The sequence below is a fragment of the Nannizzia gypsea genome, genomic scaffold (genome assembly GCF_000150975.2).
Source record: "Nannizzia gypsea CBS 118893 supercont1.3 genomic scaffold, whole genome shotgun sequence".
Taxonomy (NCBI): domain Eukaryota; kingdom Fungi; phylum Ascomycota; class Eurotiomycetes; order Onygenales; family Arthrodermataceae; genus Nannizzia; species Nannizzia gypsea.
Genome location: NW_003345199.1, coordinates 3,047,517 through 3,066,749, shown reverse-complemented (window position 1 = coordinate 3,066,749; position 19,233 = coordinate 3,047,517). Strand labels below are relative to the sequence as shown.

The 19,233-nt window shown below is 51.2% G+C and overlaps 8 protein-coding genes across 8 annotated transcripts; 5 read left to right on the top strand and 3 right to left on the bottom strand.

Annotated features, from left to right (window-relative positions):
* Positions 1 to 1,772: 1,772 nt before the first annotated feature.
* Positions 1,773 to 3,797, top strand: MGYG_04587 (fungal specific transcription factor domain-containing protein; the record flags this gene model as incomplete). The annotated part of the gene is made up of 3 exons (XM_003174366.1): positions 1,773 to 2,134; positions 2,194 to 2,802; positions 2,855 to 3,797. 3 exons carry the CDS (start codon positions 1,773 to 1,775, stop codon positions 3,795 to 3,797), a joined length of 1,914 nt encoding a protein of 637 aa, XP_003174414.1.
* Positions 3,798 to 3,889: 92 nt separating this feature from the next.
* Positions 3,890 to 4,711, bottom strand: MGYG_04586 (hypothetical protein; the record flags this gene model as incomplete). The annotated part of the gene is made up of 1 exon (XM_003174365.1): positions 3,890 to 4,711. The coding sequence occupies one exon, from the start codon at positions 4,709 to 4,711 to the stop codon at positions 3,890 to 3,892; it is 822 nt and encodes a 273-aa protein (XP_003174413.1).
* A 773-nt stretch (positions 4,712 to 5,484) lies between these two features.
* Positions 5,485 to 6,974, top strand: MGYG_04585 (inosine-uridine preferring nucleoside hydrolase; the record flags this gene model as incomplete). Its single annotated transcript, XM_003174364.1, has 4 exons — positions 5,485 to 5,517; positions 5,569 to 5,874; positions 5,951 to 6,223; positions 6,297 to 6,974. The coding sequence occupies 4 exons, from the start codon at positions 5,485 to 5,487 to the stop codon at positions 6,972 to 6,974; spliced, it is 1,290 nt and encodes a 429-aa protein (XP_003174412.1).
* A 625-nt stretch (positions 6,975 to 7,599) lies between these two features.
* MGYG_04584 (hypothetical protein) lies at positions 7,600 to 8,747 on the top strand (the record flags this gene model as incomplete). The annotated part of the gene is made up of 2 exons (XM_003174363.1): positions 7,600 to 8,103; positions 8,163 to 8,747. 2 exons carry the CDS (start codon positions 7,600 to 7,602, stop codon positions 8,745 to 8,747), a joined length of 1,089 nt encoding a protein of 362 aa, XP_003174411.1.
* Positions 8,748 to 8,787: 40 nt separating this feature from the next.
* MGYG_04583 (hypothetical protein) lies at positions 8,788 to 9,108 on the bottom strand (the record flags this gene model as incomplete). The annotated part of the gene is made up of 2 exons (XM_003174362.1): positions 8,788 to 8,860; positions 8,927 to 9,108. The coding sequence occupies 2 exons, from the start codon at positions 9,106 to 9,108 to the stop codon at positions 8,788 to 8,790; spliced, it is 255 nt and encodes an 84-aa protein (XP_003174410.1).
* Positions 9,109 to 9,243: 135 nt separating this feature from the next.
* Positions 9,244 to 11,526, bottom strand: MGYG_04582 (hypothetical protein; the record flags this gene model as incomplete). Its single annotated transcript, XM_003174361.1, has 1 exon — positions 9,244 to 11,526. The coding sequence occupies one exon, from the start codon at positions 11,524 to 11,526 to the stop codon at positions 9,244 to 9,246; it is 2,283 nt and encodes a 760-aa protein (XP_003174409.1).
* Positions 11,527 to 14,157: 2,631 nt separating this feature from the next.
* MGYG_04581 (hypothetical protein) lies at positions 14,158 to 15,582 on the top strand (the record flags this gene model as incomplete). Its single annotated transcript, XM_003174360.1, has 1 exon — positions 14,158 to 15,582. One exon carries the CDS (start codon positions 14,158 to 14,160, stop codon positions 15,580 to 15,582), a length of 1,425 nt encoding a protein of 474 aa, XP_003174408.1.
* Positions 15,583 to 16,872: 1,290 nt separating this feature from the next.
* On the top strand, positions 16,873 to 18,976 carry MGYG_04580 (acetamidase; the record flags this gene model as incomplete). Its single annotated transcript, XM_003174359.1, has 6 exons — positions 16,873 to 17,136; positions 17,216 to 17,485; positions 17,563 to 17,704; positions 17,791 to 18,215; positions 18,299 to 18,482; positions 18,612 to 18,976. 6 exons carry the CDS (start codon positions 16,873 to 16,875, stop codon positions 18,974 to 18,976), a joined length of 1,650 nt encoding a protein of 549 aa, XP_003174407.1.
* Positions 18,977 to 19,233: the final 257 nt, after the last annotated feature.

Genomic DNA, 19,233 nt, shown 5'->3' with positions numbered 1-19,233 from the left:
GTTTATTATAAAGGTCAATAATATTAGTAATAACATATCACATGACACACTTTATTTAAACCAATGACATGATGTAAAGTGGCCCACCTAAGACCCCACTTTCTGTTAAAGGCCCCACAAGCTTAAATTGCACGCGGTTCTCGCATCCAGAACTGGAGAAAATTAGCGAATAGGAGACGGAAGGGCGAGCTTGCCTCCAGAGTATATCAAAGACAACCGTCTTGTGCATCCACCACAGCTCCGGCACTGATGGAACTGCCCTTTATTCTTATCTCCTTTGTATTTCGATTATTGATGAGCTTAATCTTCTGCGGAAAGCTATTTATATGTTGGGCATTAACTCTGAATCCTCCTGAATTACCAAGCCCTTAGCCGAGCAGCGCTGGTTGAGTACTGAGAAGTTGAGATGTATATTCTGTAATTACAAGCTGCATAACCGATGGGCCCCTTTATTCTACTCAGCTGTTGGTGACAATGCCTCCTTGGTTGGCCTACATGACTTCCTTGTCACTTTATCAAGCTCCAAGTAACAGCTCCCCTGGCTCATGTGAGTTCGTACCTCACCAGTTTTCGGCCTATGGGCGGGGGAGGCGTATTCAAGGTATCTCTCTTTCATTCTGAGTAATGATCTCACAGTCTAGAAACATGAGAACTGCATGGTATATACGACTTGGTTTTCTAGTTGCCAGCCACTCCTGCAAGCCCAATAAGCCCAGCTATAGAGCCCTCTAGGATTGCAACACAACAAGGGTCTTCGGGCCCGGCATAGTGAAAATAACGGCCGTTCCTCTGTGCGGGTCTGGGAGGCAAAACGTGGCTATTGACTCATTGAAGTCGTTGTGCTTGGTTGCATAAGTGAAGATGCACTGCTAGTTGGAATTGTAATAACCTAGAATCTCTTGTGGTCTTATCCATACATGGGCTGCTTCTTGACCATGTTTCTTGAAAAGATGGATATGGTTATGCCGTCAACCATGGGTATAAGTATATATAATCATAGTTATAGTCAATTCCCTGTTGATATTAAGCCAGTAATAACGTGAAGACGAGTTGTGTCGGTTTAATATCTGGCCAGTAACGCGCGCATGCGAGGCCATGGAGGTGACTTCCACGCACTTATGCATCAGTGAGGAGGCTTAGGCAAATCCCTTAACCCCCGTATGGCTTATGGCTGGCCCTCGACATTCTAGAAGCGCATAATGAAACACAATTATCATAATACATGCACGAAGTTCAAGTTCCCTAAAGTCGCCACCGAGTTGCATTGCTTGTAGCCCGGCTTTCTTTTTCCATAGCCACTTCCTTCTTCGACGATTTTTCCGTTATCTCAACCACAAATCACGATTCACGGTCCATTGATTATTATTTGAGGGGCAATGTTTCACGCGCGGGCCACTCTGCGGCCCTGACCCCACGGTGCCGGAGCATAGATGTTCCGGCATGAGCATGGGCCTCCGCGGCCACCTGTGTCCGTCCGTCGCATATCTGGTTACCGGATGTTTCTAAGTCACAAAGCTCGAGCTTGGTTTCAAAGGTGATGCGCGGGCCTTGGACCGTAGACGAATATGCGATAAGTTGCTAGCCTATATGGAATTTGGAATACGCGGTAACTATAGACAGGACGCTGCATGACACTCGTCTCATCATGGCCCCTCTGTACTGAACCGCAGCCGTGCAGTGCAGCAGCCCTTACCTGATATGCAGTGGTAGTTCAAACCCACACCCCCATCTGAGGAATACGACTACACGGCTTTTATACAGACGAACGCGCGATGGATGCAATATATACGACACTCTTGGACGCCCCGCTGTTGAAGGTTAGCCGGCCGATTGCTGCATGCTCGAGATGCCGCTCGTCCAAGGTCAAATGTGACGGCAAGCTACCGGCGTGTTCAGCCTGTGAACGGGCTGGCAAGGCACGGAGCTGCTCTGGAGCTACGGACGAGTTTGCAAAGGGGAAAGAAAGGAGCTATGTGGCTGCTCTGGAAGCGCAGTGTGAACGTTTGAAAGGCAGACTGGCAGAGGTTAGAGGCATTCAGCTGGGAGACTCGCCAGATATGTCAGGTGCTTCTAGCACGGTATATGGCAAGGAGACATCCGATATAGATGATCTAGTTGGTGATTTCGGATTTTTGTGAGTCAATCTATCATCTGGTCCTGTGTTGGTCGGGCTTTGTCTAATGTTGAAACTAGGTCTGTGAACGCTACATCTCGAGATTTCTATGGAATTACATCTTCAACCTCCTTCGCGGGACTCCTTTTGACGGTAGCAAAGGGAGCGTCTTCGATCCCTCCATGTTCGCCGACCGAATACCCTCCCCGAGCGCAGACTGTGGGTCTTGCCCAGTACTACTTTGATAACCTCTATGTGGTAATGCCGTTTCTCATGGAGACAAAATTCTGGGCCTCTTTGGACAATATTTACCAGGATGGTGGTAGATTTGCAACAAGTTTCGACCATTGGTCCCTTCGAATGGTGCTAGCCATATCTCTGGTTATGAGATCGCGAATGCACATGGACGCGGACTGCGAGGCAGCGCTAGCGCATGTCTACGCAGCATTGAAATACGCGGAAGACGTATTGCATCCAGGCTCGTTGGCAGGCATCCAATCTATTCTGTTACTGACACAGTTCTCCATGTTTGCACCAAAGTTCTTTAAGACATGGTACTTGATAGGCATGGCGGCGCGGATAGCCACTGACCTGGGTATCCACCAAGAACAGCGGTCGGTAATTAATATGGACAGTGCGGTTTTGAGCCAGTCAAGGAAGACATTCCACTGCATTTACTCTATTGACAGGTGTGTTTCCGTTGTTACGTATATTTCGGAGTTGCCAACTAATGTAATGTAGATACGTCAGCGGGGCACTGGGGCGAGCATATTCATTCTCAGACGACTCAGTCAATGTTCCTTTCCCACCGATTACAACAGCTTTCAATATCATAAACTTAGGAGATGCGATATCACCTAAAAACATCAAAGCAGCAACACACCTGTTGGAAATACGTCAACGACAATCTGCTTTCTACCAAGACCTATATTTCAACGGGAGACAACCTCTGCCTGACGCCGAGAATGTTTCCTGGAGGCGCTGTGCTGTGTTGATGGATTGGTTTGACACTGCTCGTGCAGACCTCCCTCCTCACCTAATACCGCTATACCAACTTGAACTATTGTTTAGCTGCATCCTGGTACTCGCTCCATCCAAAAGAGCACCAGAAATAAGCAATATCAACCGGATAGTTTTATTTGAATACACAATTGACTTTCTCACGCATTTCCATGCATACATCAGCTCGTCAGCACCATGTCTGCCGGTGACATATATTGACTTTGAACGGGTGTACACCGTTTCATGCATCCTGGTGGTCACACTGGCCAACTACCATAGCGAAGTGCTAAGCGAGACCCTGCCAGAACACCTAATGCAAGCATCTTCAACCAACGACACGTTTGAAGCGCCGTTGCCACCATACATCGACCGGTCGAAGCGGGTGAACTCTACGGTGCGGGCATTGGAGGCTCTGGGCAAGACCCAGTCGATTCTTGAAGCCTCAGGTCATAGATGGGGCGTGCATGGCATGCTGAATGATTTCAAGAAGCGAGTAGAGTCCGTGACATCAATACTTACGCACAAGTATGGAGAGGGTCATATAGCTGGTACTTCACTACAGCAGCAGCAGCAACAACAACAGCAGCAGCAGCAGCAGCAGCAGTCACTATTCCAGTTGGGGCCTAATGGAGCAGTAGGGTCAAGCTGGATACCTGGCCTAAGGGGACATTTTACTGGATAAGACCCAATACCCCGCCTTGAGCAATTAAAAATGAATTTCAATGAAGGAACTGCATTAGCCAGAAACATGCATACCAAGAAAGAGAGAACCAACTACCCGTCCCTCCACAACGCAGCCAGTCTATCCTTCTCGCCGCTCTTCTTCTTCTTCCTTCGCTCTCTCATGGCAACAGCGGCATCATCGTCGTCATCACTGCCAGCCTGAGCAGCATCAGCACCAACAACATGAGCAACATCCCATCTCTCCTCGTCCGTGGAAACATTCTCCAACCCTCCAATCTCCATAAACAATGTCTCCCACTCCTCACAGCCCATCCCTATAGGGGGGACTGCATCAATCCACTCTCCCAACCCCTGCAGTTCCAGAATGCCACTTCCATCAGCGGTCGAGCTCAAGATAGCCGAACGATATATGCGGAAGAATTCCAGGAAATGTGCCCTCGTCCAGCCGGTGTATCTCCAGCGTCGGGTCCGTCTGATGAAGCGTGTGTATGGGTCAGGCAAATTGTTGTTGGCGGATAGAACGCATCGTATAGCACGCTGCGAGAGCTGACTAGGCAAGACATCCTCGCCCTTCGCGAAACGATGGAACTGGATCATGACTTTGAATTGCGGCTCTGTGAGATCTTGTGGTATGTACGGGGTATAGTACGTCGTGCAGTAAGGGTCAGGTAGCCAAGGCTGCAATCTGCGCCGTTCATTGGTGACTTTTACGCCAGCAACGACATCCTCGTCTGGTGCGACTGTGAATTCTCTGAGTGGGACTGCTGCACCCAGGGGCCCGAAGAGGCGGATCTTGGTCGAGGAGAAGACGGGGTGCGAGAGTGGGCGAACCACTGCTTGAATGGGGACTGAGGTCTCTGGACCATCGTCTATGAGGAAGTCTGGGTTGACTCGGATGATGATTCTTGACATTTTTGCCAGTATCAAGTGGGCAATGTGTGTGTGTGTGTGTGTGTGTGTGTGTGTGTGTGTCTGTTTGTATTCTAATGGAATCACGAAGGAAGAAACTGGATAGAGAACGAAGAGAACGAAGAGAAGAGGAAGAAGAGGAAGAAGGAAAAGAAGGAAAAGAACGAAGTGAGGGGGGGTTTATATAGGTGCTTCGAGCATGACGCCAGATTCCTGCCCTGCATTCCACGGCTGTCTAGTTACTCGAGTTCTATATTCACAGATGCGACGAAAGCAGTGAATGAAAGTGAATGGAGGCTATGGAAGCCATGCTATAAACATAACATACATGAACAAAGTGAAGTGAAGTGAAGGTTGAATAGGGTAAACAAAGGGGGAAGGAAGTAACTAAGCGCCGGCTATTAACTTCGCCTTTGAGCCGCATATACCTAACTCGTGACTTGCCTTAGGGCCGACAGCCGACTTCCGCTCTGCCGCCGTGCGACGTTGAGGCTTGGAAGTAACACACCCTATCACACTGCATAGATATACCAGTAGAGAGAGCGAGAGAGAGAGTTAAAAGTATGTATAGAAATAAGCATAATTTAAAGTCAACGTCATCGGCAAAGTGATAGCCGAGGTGGGTCAAAGAGGCTCGTAACTTGCTGTACGGAGTACTCCGTGTATATATATATATATGTAGTGCAGTCGGACTTCCTCCATCACCATCCATTAACATCACCACTATCACACTATTTACCAATAAACTACTCTCTCCCAAGCAAACTTGCCTCACCATGCCTAAACGCATCATCATCGACACCGACCCGGTAAGCAGTTCAGTTAATATATACATATAACCACTTACTGATAACAACCAGGGCGTCGATGACATCTTGGCGCTGCTCCTTGCCTTCTCCGCCTCCTCGGCCGAGCTAGAAGTACTGCTGGTCTCGCTAACGTTCGGCAACATCGAGATCAAGAAGTGTCTTCACAACGCGGTGTCTCTGTTCCACGTTATCGAGAAGGAGCTGGCTCATCGCGGGGAGGCGGGGGAGCACACTTTCTCTGCGCTCAAGGCATGCCGGCCTATTCTTGCGTGTGGTGCAGAGGGACCACTGGACGGCAGCAAGGTCGATGCAGGCTACTTCCATGGCCATGACGGGCTGGGGAACGTCCACACAAAGGTATGCTACTGCATCACTCAACCAACATTAACTCCTTTTATGCCTGCCTGTATTTGATACTAACTGACGGTGATAGTGCCCCCATCTCTCTGCCGACGACACCTACCAGGCTCTGTTCTCGGGCCAAGAGGCAGCAGATGAAGAGAAGGAGAAGCTGTTTATACCTTCCCGCCAGCCGTCTCACCTCGAGATGCTACGTCTACTGCGCGAGAACGAAGAAGACAGCATCACCATCGTTGCCGTGGGACCGCTGACGAACCTCGCCCTGGCCGCTGCCGAGGACCTGCCTACCTTCCTTCGAGCCAAGGAGGTAGTCATCATGGGCGGAGCTATCGACGAACCTGGAAACGTACCTCCCCTCCCCTTCTCCATTCCCTATTAGTAGTTACGGCTATGTACTTGGTACTAACAAGAGGGAACAGGTAACGCCCTTTGCGGAGTTCAATGTCTTCGCCGACCCGCTTGCAGCAGCCCAGCTGTTCGCACTGACATCGCTGAACCCACGACGCACCTGGCCGACGTCTTCACCGATGCCCTGCCCAACGCTTCCAGGCAAGAAGAGGCTTACGCTGAAGATGGCACCGCTAGACCTGACGCACGCTCATAACTTCACGCCCACCGCCTTCCGCGAGGCCATCACCGCCCACCTGCAGCGCAACTCTCCGCTGGCAGAACTCATCTCTACCGTGGTCGAGCACACCTTCAGCACCATCAGCGGCCTCAAGCTGGCCAGACGCGAGGCTACGACGGCAGAGGAGGAGATGAGCCTGCACGACCCCGTGTGCGTGTGGTACGTGCTTACCAGCGACGAAGGGTGGACCTGGCGCGAGAGAGACGTGCGAGTCGAGACTGTGGCCCAGTGGACGCGGGGCGCTACGGTGGTGGACAGGCGGATCGTGGGGCGGATAGACACCGACGTGGTGGACAAGGTGGTGGTGGAGGAAGACGATGCGGGAGTAGAGGTCGAGGTCGAGGTCGAGGCGGAGGAGCGCGAGGACGACCGCGGCGGCTGGCGGGCGGGCGGCAACCGGGTGGGCGTGCTGGAGCGCGGGCCTGGCAGCTTACTAAGCGAGGAGATCCTCCAGCGGGTTTTCGCGTAGAAGAAGCAAAGTAGAAGCAGAAGAAGTAGAAGAGTGAGGGACGAGGGGTGAGATGACTAAGCACGAACCTTGGCAGCAAGCAAGCTCTTCCTCCTCTTGCTCTTTCGGGCTTCTGCTCCTCCTCCCCCTCACCTTGTCCCTATCTTCCATCTTCCTCCTCCTATCTTCTCCTTGTCCACCAACATCTGCTTCTTCTGCTGCTTCTGCTGCTTCTCTCCGGCTTCTCCCGCGCTTCCGTCTCCGCCCTCCCTGACTAAGCAGCCCACGTGCCCACCTCCACCATCCTCCACCCATCTTCCCCGCTGACTCAGCCACCTTAACCTTAGCCTCTGCGCTCGCCGTCCCGCAGCCAATCAGCGTCCTCCCCGCGTCCATGTGCCTGGCCCTGCCCCAGGCGCCCTGCCAGCCAACCGTTGGCAGCACGCGACCACCAGGAGCGCTCGAGTCGGCGCAGGTAGAAGAAGCAGACGCCGCCTCCTCTTTTCTCGTCTTTCTCTTCTTCTTTCTACTTCTCTTCTTATCATCGCCATCTCCATCGCCATCACCACTTCTGCCACTGCTGCTTCTATCACTACTACGACTTCTGCCACTTCTGTCGCTTCTGCCGCTATCGCCGAGCACTGCCATGCCGAAGCCGCGTCTACCGCTAACTCCGGCCTCGTCGACCGACATCGCCGCCATGGACAAGATGGACAAGGCCGCAGACGACCTCTACTTCGCTCTCCCGCCCGCCGCCATCCAGCACCACCACCACCAACCACCACCACAGCAGCAGCAGCAGCAGCAGCAACAGCAACAGTCACAGCAGCAGCCACAGCCAGAGACGAGGCGCTCGAAGAGACAGCCAGAGTTCAGTCTGCCGCCGCCGCCCACGCGCACTCGCAAGATCATCCAGGTCAAGCCCAAGCGAGACGAAGAAGCCGACCAGCCAGATGCCGCCGCCCCGGCAGCCACCACCAAGAAGAAGCCCAGCGCAGCCACCGCGGCCGGACGCAAGATAGCCCGGCGCACTGCTCACAGCCTCATCGAGCGTCGGCGCCGGTCCAAGATGAACCAGGAGTTTGCCACGCTCAAGGACATGATTCCCGCCTGCAGAGGACACGAGATGCACAAGCTCGCCATTCTCCAGGTTAGTCATCCTCTCTCTCTTTTGCTCTTTATATATGTATGTATACTAACTTCCACCAGGCAAGCATTGAGTATGTAAACTACCTGGAGAGCTGCGTCAGAGACCTCAAGGCCGCCAGACGAGACGACACGCCCACCTCGCCGTGCTGGCAGCCCTCGTCAAACATCCAGATGGACTCGGCAAGCTCATACTCGGTCTCGCCGGACATCCACCCGTCAACAGCAAACACCTCCACCATGCCATCTCCAGCCCAGAGTCAGGGCCAGCAGACCTCGTCCGGATTCGACATCATACCCATGGTCCTGCCTTCGCCTGCTCTCAGACCAACGACAACTTCCACCACCACATCCTCTGCCTCCAGGACATACAGCATGTCCACCACAGCCACCACCTCCACCAACACATCGCCCTTACTCCCACCCATGGCCGGAGACGATGTTGCCGTCCAGGAAGACGATGTCGACATGGACAGAGAGGCCACTGCTGCCCTTCTCATGCTCACCACCGACAGAAGACACTCCTCGACCTCAGCCACCACTGCCTCGGCCACTACTTCACCCACCATATGGCCTCACTCACATACACAACATACACATGTCAGGCGCAAGCTCGGCATGAGTGTACATGACCTCCTCACCCACTAATTAATCTTTCACTTCTTGTCGTTACTTCTTCTTCTTGTCATTATTCGTCATGTTTAATGTTGGCGTATAAAAGTTGGCTCTCTGCTTTACCCTTCTTGTTCCAAGTAGTTATCCTAGACGTACACACTTAACAATACACTACTTATTCACCCAGCTACTTACCACCTTCAACCACGCACCTCCTCTCATAATCATCAACACTCACTTCCATATCTTCCCCAAACCCAACCAAATTCCCCCCTTCACCTTCTCCCACCTGCTGCTGCTGTACTTCTACCAGCCCAGCATCAACCTCAACCACAGCCTCAAAGCCCCCGTCCCGCTCCCACACCTCAACCGTCTCCCACACCCACCTCACCATCCCATCCCTCCTCTCAACCACCACCCTAAGCTCCGCCACTGCCTCTCCAAGCTCCTGCTCCCGCCTACCCACCACCCCACTCTCGCGTCGTTGCCAGTGCTCGCATTCAGCATGCGTCGTCTGGCCCCGCCAGCATCATGTTGACCCTGCAGGTTCCGCTCGGTCAGTGGGGAGAGCTCGTCCGCTGGGCCCGTCACGGTAGACTGGTTCGCTGAACACAGAAGTGAGATCGAACGTCATGAATTCTTCGTCGGGGTCGAGGAATTCTCCCCGCGCGAGACGGGCGGCTTGCTGCACTGAAATCGCCTCTGATACCCCCCGGCTGACGGGGTAGAAGCCCTGAGGCCGATAGTGGGGGTGGTACCCTGGTATGGCTGGGGATTGAGTCAGTGGTGGGTATGTAGGCTCTGGCAGTTGTTGTTGCTGCAGCTGTTGTTGCTGTTGTTGCTGTTGTAGTACTTGTTGCTGTTGTTGCTGCTGTTGGTGTTGTTGTTGCTGTAGCTGTTGCTGCTGTTGTAGTTCTTGTTGCTGTTGTAGTTCCTGTTGGTGTTGTTGTTGCAGCAGCTGTTGCTGCTGTTGTAGTTCTTGTTGGTGTAGTTGTTGCTGCTCCATTTCCAGTTGTGTTGGCCAGCCGCCTTCTCCTTGGGCAGCTCTCTGTGCGTCTGCGCGTTGCTGTTGCTGTCTCGTTATGTATTCTGCGTTGATCTCATCGAGCTGCGCCCATATTGCCCGGTACCTCGCCTGCTCATCCTCGAATCTCTGATACCCGTCGTCGATTTCATTTCTTACTTCATTGCTGTTCTCAATGCCGTCCCCATTCGTATACCCGTTATTGTTTTCGTTTCCACCCCTACCCTCATCCTCAACACCATACATATGCTCACTCTCAGTCACTGCTCCCTCCTCATAGTCATCGTGATCAACTTCAGGAGTATCCCTAATTAACTCCTGTTGGACCTCGGGCGGTATCACAAGCGGTGATAGCCGCCTCCTGTAACTAACCGCTGACAACGACTGTGTCGGCGTAGACCGCATTTGGTTCGTTACTGAAAGCTGCCGCGGCCGCAGCAGTCCTATCCCTTGCCCTTGTTCGTAATATTCAAGCGGCTCATGTATCGCCTGGCGCAGCCTCATCTCAACAGCTTCCTGCTCTCTTTGCATTACATAGTTCCGCTCCCGCAACGCCTGCATGCCCCGTGCATGTCTCTCTTGCAGAGCTGACCTCTCCGCTTGGCCTTCATCATAAATTGGGATTTCGCTCTCGCGCAATATTCGCTGCACCCCGTTTAGACGTTGCTGCGGTTCACTTTCCTGCAGTCGACTTTCCTGCTCACTAGTCACCGCCCGCTGCAGCATCAGATCTCCCTGCGCTGCTTGGTGTAACGCATGTTGCCGGTGAAGTAGCTGTTGCTGCTGCTGCTGAAGCATTGTTTGTACCTCCCGCGAGTGCGCTATATGTGGCTGTATCGCAGGAGACGGCAGGTACCGTAGATGCGTTAGTTGTGGCGGTATCGTTTCCACCGGCGCGGGAACTGGTCCTGGCACCGGTGCTTCTGGTAGACTTCCTCGCTGTGCCAGTACATTCGAGAGTTCCTGCTGAACTACCTGCTCATGTATCAGTTGCTCGCCAACCCGTGCCTGAGGTCCTCCGGGTGTAGCTACCCGTGCCTCCATTTCAGCTAGGGCTTCGGCTCTGGCTTCGAGTTCGCCAACGGGTTGTACCAACAAAGAATCAGGATCCAGCTCCCCCAGTGGACGTCGTCCCGGCCTTTGGCTCTCTCTCGATCTTCCCCCTCGTCCTCGACCTCGACCTCGACCTCGTCCTCGCCCTACCCCCGTTCCTCGTGCCCGTATCACTTCGGGCCGCTGATCTACTGTTTCTCCCCGTCCGGCTCCTGATCCTGACCCTGACGCTCGCCGCCGTCCCCTGCTTGTAGATGCCCGTGACCGTGCTCGTCCTATTCTTCTTCCTCGCCCTCGTCCAGATTCGCCTGCCACCCTTGATTCATCTGTAGCCTGTTGTGTATCTGTCTGTGTCCCAGTCAAGTCTGTTTGCTCGATCTGCCCCAAATGAACTGGTGGTTCAGTCCGCTCCACTTGTTGAGTCTGCTCAGCCTGCTGGCCTTCTCCTTCTGCTCTATGCTCTTCTCCCCCATGTACCACTTGATCCGGCTGAACTGGGCGTTGCGTTGCTAGATCCGTTGGCTCTTCCCGCACTTGCTCGGCGTGCTCTGGCTGTGCTGCCTCAACTTGAAACTGCACTGGAATGAATGGATGCGGCGAACGTGGTACATCCTCATGTTGCCTCGTTGCGGGAAAGTTAGCATCCCATGGATTTGCCCGAGACTCTGCATCCCATCCCGAATCTTGTGCCTCGCTCAACTGGCGTTTTTGTCCAGAATTAGCCTTTGGTCCCATCTTGCGCTCGTTGTCGTATGGCCTTCAACCTCTTCCTCCTTAAATGTTCCCTCTTGAACACCTTTAGGTATAACTGCGTCTGGCGCATAATCGACTTCCCCCAAAACTGAGAAACCATCTTATATTCGCCTCTATGCGTCTGTACTGTAGAAGTTGCGACTGGATCAACTTCGTATACAAAAAGGAAAGTATGATGGGCCCTGCCAAGACGGGAGATGCTCCCGCCAAAAAAGCTTGGCATTTTTGTTTTGACTTGGTGGCTGAGACCTCAAGTTCAACGTCTTCTCGTGCCAAAGACATACTCCAGCATTGCTCTTCGGAAGGAGAATCGGTTAGCAGCCATAGTACTATGCATGGCAGTAACTAGTTATTGCTCGGGTATTGTTGGACTACAAGTAGGAGATAAATTAGTAATGTTCTCATGCCACAGCTGGTATTGCAGTCACCTATTTCGCTATCTTTAAAGACAGTATGTTTAACCGTTTGGTAGCTCAAGAGAGTTGCCTTGATCTAAATAGGATGGGGACATGATTGTAGTGTTAAAATATGAAGTTATCATTGTGGTATCGAAGTCAACTCTAACAGGCCCACATAAAGCAATTTCAGTACGGAGTAGTAGGAAAATGACACCCGGTCCGTCCCACAGTACATCAATCATGCTGATTTCGGCAGATGTCGCATAATCATCGTGGCAGGCTGTAAATTGGCCTCTGCATAATTTACCTGAGTCTGTAAAGAGTAGACTTGGTTGTGCCGATGTCCACGTATTATGGTTACTGTTATGATCAAACCGCACCTTTCCTGCAAAAGTAAGATTCTGATTAGTCATTTAAAGGCTAAGTGTCACGTGTGAATTTCACGTGACACGGACGGGTATTAACATAAAGCCGGAAGTCAATAGGAGAGCTTAACCAGAGCGCAAATTTATTAACTCCACCACAACGCAACAAGGTGAAACTTGGGCGACAATCTCGCAGCATCACAGGCATTTTTCCCATTATTGTAACCCTTTACCCTTATACAGAAAGCACCATTACCCCCTGTCTGATTTTCATTTGCTGATCTCATTGAAGTTATGACAACCTATACCAAGCAATTGCCGAGTTGTCAAGCCAGGGGAGTGGAACCTCGGTTAGTGGATCATACCATTCATTGCTTATCCAAGGATACCCTTTTTGGGGAGTAAACACCAACTCTAGTAGCCTATGCACAGATACTTTGGGAATTACATAAATCAAGCTTCGCCTCTGCAGCAGTCCTGCCTGGCAGCCCCAACCAAAAGGCCGGCTTTTCGCCCAACGTGTTCGCCAGCATCCAGTGCGTAGTACCAGCATGCTGCATTTAAAATTATCGAGATATCACCTCCATAGCCACTACCCTAGCCCATATTACGTGGAGGATTCTACTATGGTTGTAGTGGAGCGGGAGTGGAGAGCCACAGGAGAATCTCCGTTGGACTGCAGTGCTTGTTCGAAGTCGCACGTTTTGACGACTTCCCTAGAGCACACCACTTCAATGCGTTGTGGTTGGCTGATGAGCCCATGCAGGCATTCTCGTACACCCATACGCATGCCACACATAAAGAAAAAAGTTCGGCCTAACGGGCCGGACATGATCCTGCCTTATATCCGATATGCGGAGTATAAAACTTATATTACTGGTTCTAAGTAGGCGAGGAATCTCGACTTCTTATATATCGCATCTTGGCTTGGTGCACCCTTCATTGGACGGTAGCCGAGGAGGAAGAGAAACTGAAGGAAGATAAAACTTAATACTCGCTGAAAACAAGAGCTGACAGTTCTAGGCCTATATCCAGTGAATGGATACATGCAGCGGGCGACCAGGGAAGTCAGCCGTGTGCCACCGTCCTTGAGTGAAAATTGTGGACTCTGAGGCAAGGGGAATAACCAAGCTTAGGTTGCTCGCTGACTCGCAATCCGAAACTACACCCGACCGTATGCTCTTGGATTAAGCAATGCTTAATTCAAGTGGGACTCAAGTATAAGCTGCGTTTTCCTGTCAATTGATCTCCAGGCTGATCAATTGTCTCGAAATAGTGCTATGCAGATGACACCATGATCTTCCCGCCATTCCTCACTCTATTTTACCTCCCTTGACCCAGAACTCGAGAGATATACATACATGCATACCTGCTGCCTTTAACATGGATGAAATAGAGACATGACAAAACAACAGACAACGATAAGAGGGCTGATCTATGGATGCCTCTTGTCGTAATCTGATTGATAAGCTTTGGATAACCAACTTTAACAACACCAAGCAGGAGTAGCGATACCCCGAAATTGCCGGTCAGCTCTAGGGATCGCCAGCTACTTTCGGCCGTCTTTAGCAGAGGGGGGGTTGCATTAGGATGACTGGGAGGTGAAGTAGGAGGAGTGGCGGGGAGGATTAGGAATGGCTAGTTATCTGTCGTATACTGCATACGCGGGATGTTTTCCCTATGTACGATGATACATACATGGCCAAGGTATATAAGTGCCCTTCGACATCATCATGAAGGATGGGAAACAAGTCACTCCCTCTATCTCCATCATAAACCACCAACATCGGAGCATCCATACCAAGCTGAATACTGGCATTTATTGATCCTCACGTATTTTTCATCTCAATATGCCTTTCATCCTTGAGTCTGCATCCCCCAGCCCAAATATCCAGTCTTCAGCCGTGGCAAAAGACTGTAAACCCTTACTTCCTGCCGTGGTTGTTCTCAACAGGCGATACCTGATCACCGGCAATAGCGCCGCTGCCAAGGTCGGAGCGGCTGCATTCGCTGCTTCAGTCGTTCAGGCGTTCGTGGAAAAAGGTATCTTCTTGGGAATAATCCTGTACCACAGGGACGAGGATATTGTGGATCCTTACATCTCTAGCGAGGCTTTCAACTCAATCTCTACGGTGACCGTATCCTTTAACTTCCAGATGGATCCAGGCAAGGTCGCAAATGCCCTTCTCAGCTGTATCAGAATCCTCAAGGCTGCCAACCCAATGGAGGGAACTCCCATGCTATACTACCAGACCGATACTCTGATGGAGTACCACCCTCATCATATCCCTTTATGTGTCACACACCATGGCCCCTTTTTCGGAAGTTTTGCGTCTGTCTTCTCCAAGGAAGCTGCCGCCCTGGCTTTTGGAAGCATGGAAAAGGCAGAGCACCTAGAAAGGCAACAAAACAAGGGAATTGAAATAATCAAGAGCCGAGAAAACGCATTCGTCCTTCAGCACTCGCAGCTTCAAGGAAATTTCCTTGCCTCTAGGGGCGTCACCGCTTTGCGCGAGCTTTGCCCGCCGATCGAGCTTCTGACTGAAACTGAAGAAACGAAAGACGAGCTCCCCGAATACATCAAAGAATGGTTTAACTTTGACGGGGTAGTGATGTTTACGGCAGTTGCCCGCCTCGATTACTTTAAGAACATAGATCTGCTCGTTGACGCGGCAATTCTCCTTTGCATTCAGGGTGTCCCTCTCAGGGTCTTCGTGGCAGGGGGGGAGCAGCCAGATAGCAAGGAGCACAGGGCACTCATGGACAAGGTCCCACCCCAGTACCAGCACCTGTTCCTGCTAATTCCCAAGGTCTCGAGATCTGCCTTGTACAGTCTATTCGCCGTTGCACGACACACCGGAATCTTCATCTGTCCATCCCGATACGAGACTCTTGGTATCACCCCATTGGAGGCGGCTCTCAACGGTGTCACTACCGTTATCTCAAACTCCACTGTTGTTGAAGCATCTCGGTTTTATCCAGAGGAATTTCGATTCAGCCCAAACCCAGAAGACCTCTCAGAATTAATTGCTCGGCTTTCTGGGCCACGAGCCATGTTGGCTGCTTCCGGTGACCTGATCCGGCTTCACGTTGGAAAGTCTATCCAGGGCAGCAAATTCCGTTCTGACCTTCTCGACGCGTGGTCGGATTTCTCGGTGCAGTACATGACCACATTAGTCAACTATTTACCAGCGGTGCAGCCGCCACTCTTTTTGGAGACGGCTCCACAGGAGCTTGGGAACGGCATGAAGGAGCAGATGCGAGTGGTTGCATGAGAAGGGAAGACAGGGTCCAGAGCGCTGCAGAAGAGTTGAAGGAGGATATATTTTAGATCGCAGCGGATATACATTGATGGTTTCTTTTTTCTTTTTTCCTTTTTTTTCCTTATTCCTTTTCTGGGCCTTATTTTAGTTTATCTTCCTTGCCTTCTACTTTCTTTCTCCCTGTCATAGCTTCCGAGAAGCACACATCCTACCTTGATAGACCTTTTTTTCTTGTTTTTAGAATGTTTGATACAAATCCTCCTTTTTTCATGAATTTTTATACTGTTGCATCTGTGGTTCTTTCGGGACGACGTCGGCTTAAGGTTATCACGTGAAACCCCACTTTTTGGCCAAAGTTGCCTCTTTGGTCTTCTTCCCTGTCCGTAGTACTTCTGCAACATCTATCACAAAAAAAGCGATGACGACGAGACGTCCGAGACCACGACAGGCTCTTCTAACGGATCTACTGTGGCTGGCAGCGAGCTCGAGTCATGCTGCGGGTTCGGCAACTACCATGATCTTAACCGAACTCTATACATAGTATGGATTTTCGCCCAGGGTTGCTACCCCGAACCCGGTCAGTGTTTATTTTATGTATGTAATATTACATGGCGAGCGGACGGCTGCTGATACTTTGACGGACACATAGTTACTGAGTTTAACCCTTTCTAGTGGGCCGCAAGGGAATGCGGGCCCTTCCTCGCTTCCGCACCAGGAACGGATGTCCTTTGCGAACCCGCGCCCCACGTCATGAGCATCAACCCTCTGGTCAGGGCGAGAAAGAAGGTCTGACCAGGGAGAGTGACGGTTTCCTGCATCCCCGAAGTATCCCTGCCTGGCTTCTCTCGATGTACAGCAACGCCAGATTGGGCCACAAACAGAGGATCAGCCTTGCGCTTGGCGATCCTCTTATCTCGACTCCGATTTTTCGACTCCATCCGCCCACCTGGTATTCTATTCGGTATTTGGCCTCCAAGCCAGACTGCCGACGCCTACCTATAGCGAATTACGGACGCAGCCATCTGTTTTAGCTTGATAATTACCCTCCCGCTTTGCTCCTACGGACACGGAATCAACCGAAAATACTCCAGGTGGGAGACATACGTCGTACGTGGCCCTGTCCCTCGCCCACAGTATATAAGTTCTGGGCTTGATGACTGGAGAGAACATGATATCGCAACACAGTCTCATTTGACCATCTGGATAGGCTCTATCTCGATTCTTTTGCCCGCCTCTGCTCTGCTCATAACTACATCCTCTGAATCGACCAAGAAAAAAAATCATAAAGAAACTGCAAAAAGAATGACGCAAGCGCAGGAGAGCCTTGCGCGCTTCCAAGCTCGCCGCGAAGAGGCACTCTCCAAGGTGGACGTTGATCTATCCCGAATCCCAGAGAAGTTTTCCGGAAACGTGACAGACATACCAAGACAGTGTCTCTCGCAGGAAGACATTGGCATTACTGAATCATCTGCTCAGTCACTGCTAGCTTCTCTCGCACAGGGAGCCATCACCGCAACCGCAGTCACCAAGGCTTTCCTCCGCCGAGCAGTTGTTGCACAGAAGCTAGTGAGTTAGAGCAATCGGTTATCTAGGGGTGTAGAAGAAATCAACCCAAACAAGAACTATCCTGACTTATATTACCTAGGTCAACTGTGTTCATGAGCTACTGCCAGAGCGAGCGCTTGCACGGGCGAAGGAGCTGGACGAGTATTTTGCGAAGCACAAGAAACCGATCGGACCCCTCCATGGCCTTCCTGTCAGTGTCAAGGCTCATATGGGTGTCAAGGGATGCGATACCAGCTCCGGCTTCGTTGCCTGGACAGGACGCGAATCGCCCGATGACGCCGAGCTCCTCAAGATTCTGATTGCAGCCGGAGCAGTCGAATACGTGAGAACAACGGAACCACAGGCACTGGTGAGTGCATAGTCCTAATGGCCCCACATCATTGTATTTGCCAATATCAACGATCTAATCTTGCGTCTTGTCATTAGTTGATGCTGGAGACGATAAGCAATGTCACGGGCGAAACTGTGAACCCCCACAACACTGCTCTTACCCCCGGTGGTTCGTCCGGTGGTGAATCAGCTCTCCAAGCACTTTACGGCAGCCCACTTGGTATTGGTACAGACATGGGTAAGGCTACTTTTTGTGAAAGATCTAAACCTGCTCTGCCCTTGGCAATGGACTGTTTTTAGCGCTCACATCTATGCGCTCAATAGGAGGAAGCATCCGCTCCCCGGCTTCAAACTGTGGCTTATACGGGTTCAAACCCACTACGCATCGCATCCCTCTTACCGGGTGGACCGCCTACAACATTGGCGTCGAGACAATCTGGGGAAGTGCTGGCCCACTATGTCCAACTTTCGAAGGCATCGATCTCATGATGAAAGTCATCCTTGACGCTGAGCCTTGGCGCAAAGACCCAAGCCTGCACCAGGTACGCTGGCGTGAACAGCCCCAGTGTATCACCCCGAAAGGAGAAAAGAAGTTCAGAGTCGGCGTTATGTGGGACGACGGTATTGTAAAGCCACTCCCACCGGTAACTAGAGCCCTGCATGAAGTTGTGGCGAAGCTTAAGTTAGTCCCCGGTGTCGAGGTGGTTGAATGGAAACCATTCCACCACGATGAGGCAATGGAGATCCTGGTAAGTAGCCTATTCAAAACTCATGCATCCCAACGTCCAATTCCGGGGACACTAACCATATTTCGAATTACCCCAACCTATAGGCAGGCCTTTACTCTCCCGATGGTGGTAAATCATACGAAGCTCTTCTCCAGGAAGGTGGAGAGTCTGCCCTCCAGCTTGCAAATTGGGTTGCAAAGGAGAGCCCTGCCGTTAAAGCCCACGATCTCCCTGCTCTTTGGAACCTATTGAAGAAACGCGAGGCATACCGTTTCAATTACTTGGCTGGTATGTCCCCATACAAACTACATACCCGAACATTATCCCGATCTGATTCCTCATCTTATCCTTACTCTCCCCCTGCATATCTTGATATCAAACTAACCTATGACCAACCCCATCCGAACATATGTATAGAATGGAACAAGCTTGAACCAGACATGGACGTGATTCTATGCCCCGCCCACCCCAATGTTGCGCCGGTTCTCTCCACTTCCCGATACTGGGGCTACACATCTATCTGGAATATCCTCGATTACCCAGCAATTGTATTCCCAGTTACCAGGATCAATGCACAACTTGACCCCAAGGAAACGGGATATACGCCTAGAAATGATGACGACGCTCTGTATCAGGATAACTATGATCCTGTGGTTCAGGCCTCGGCACCTGTATGCCTTCAGTTAGTTGGCAAGAAGATGCAGGACGAGATGGTTGTGCAGGCAATGAAGGAAATCAAGGAGGCTGTTGGTTTGCCGTTTGTCAACTGCCTGAATGGATGATTTTATTCATTTTTTCAATGTCTACTGATTAACTGTGTCTCGGGTTATCTCTCTCCGAGGTTGTACAAGGAGACTTACTGTTTACATTTTACTTGCCCGGGGGATGGTATATTCTCTCGTGGTTATAGTCCTTGAACGACTAAATATTATGCAATGAACGATTAACTCTATCAATCCTATTTTCTGAGGTCACCCCCTTTTCCCATATGAATACCATACTACAAAAACAGACGAAACTAAAAATACCTGTCTTTTCC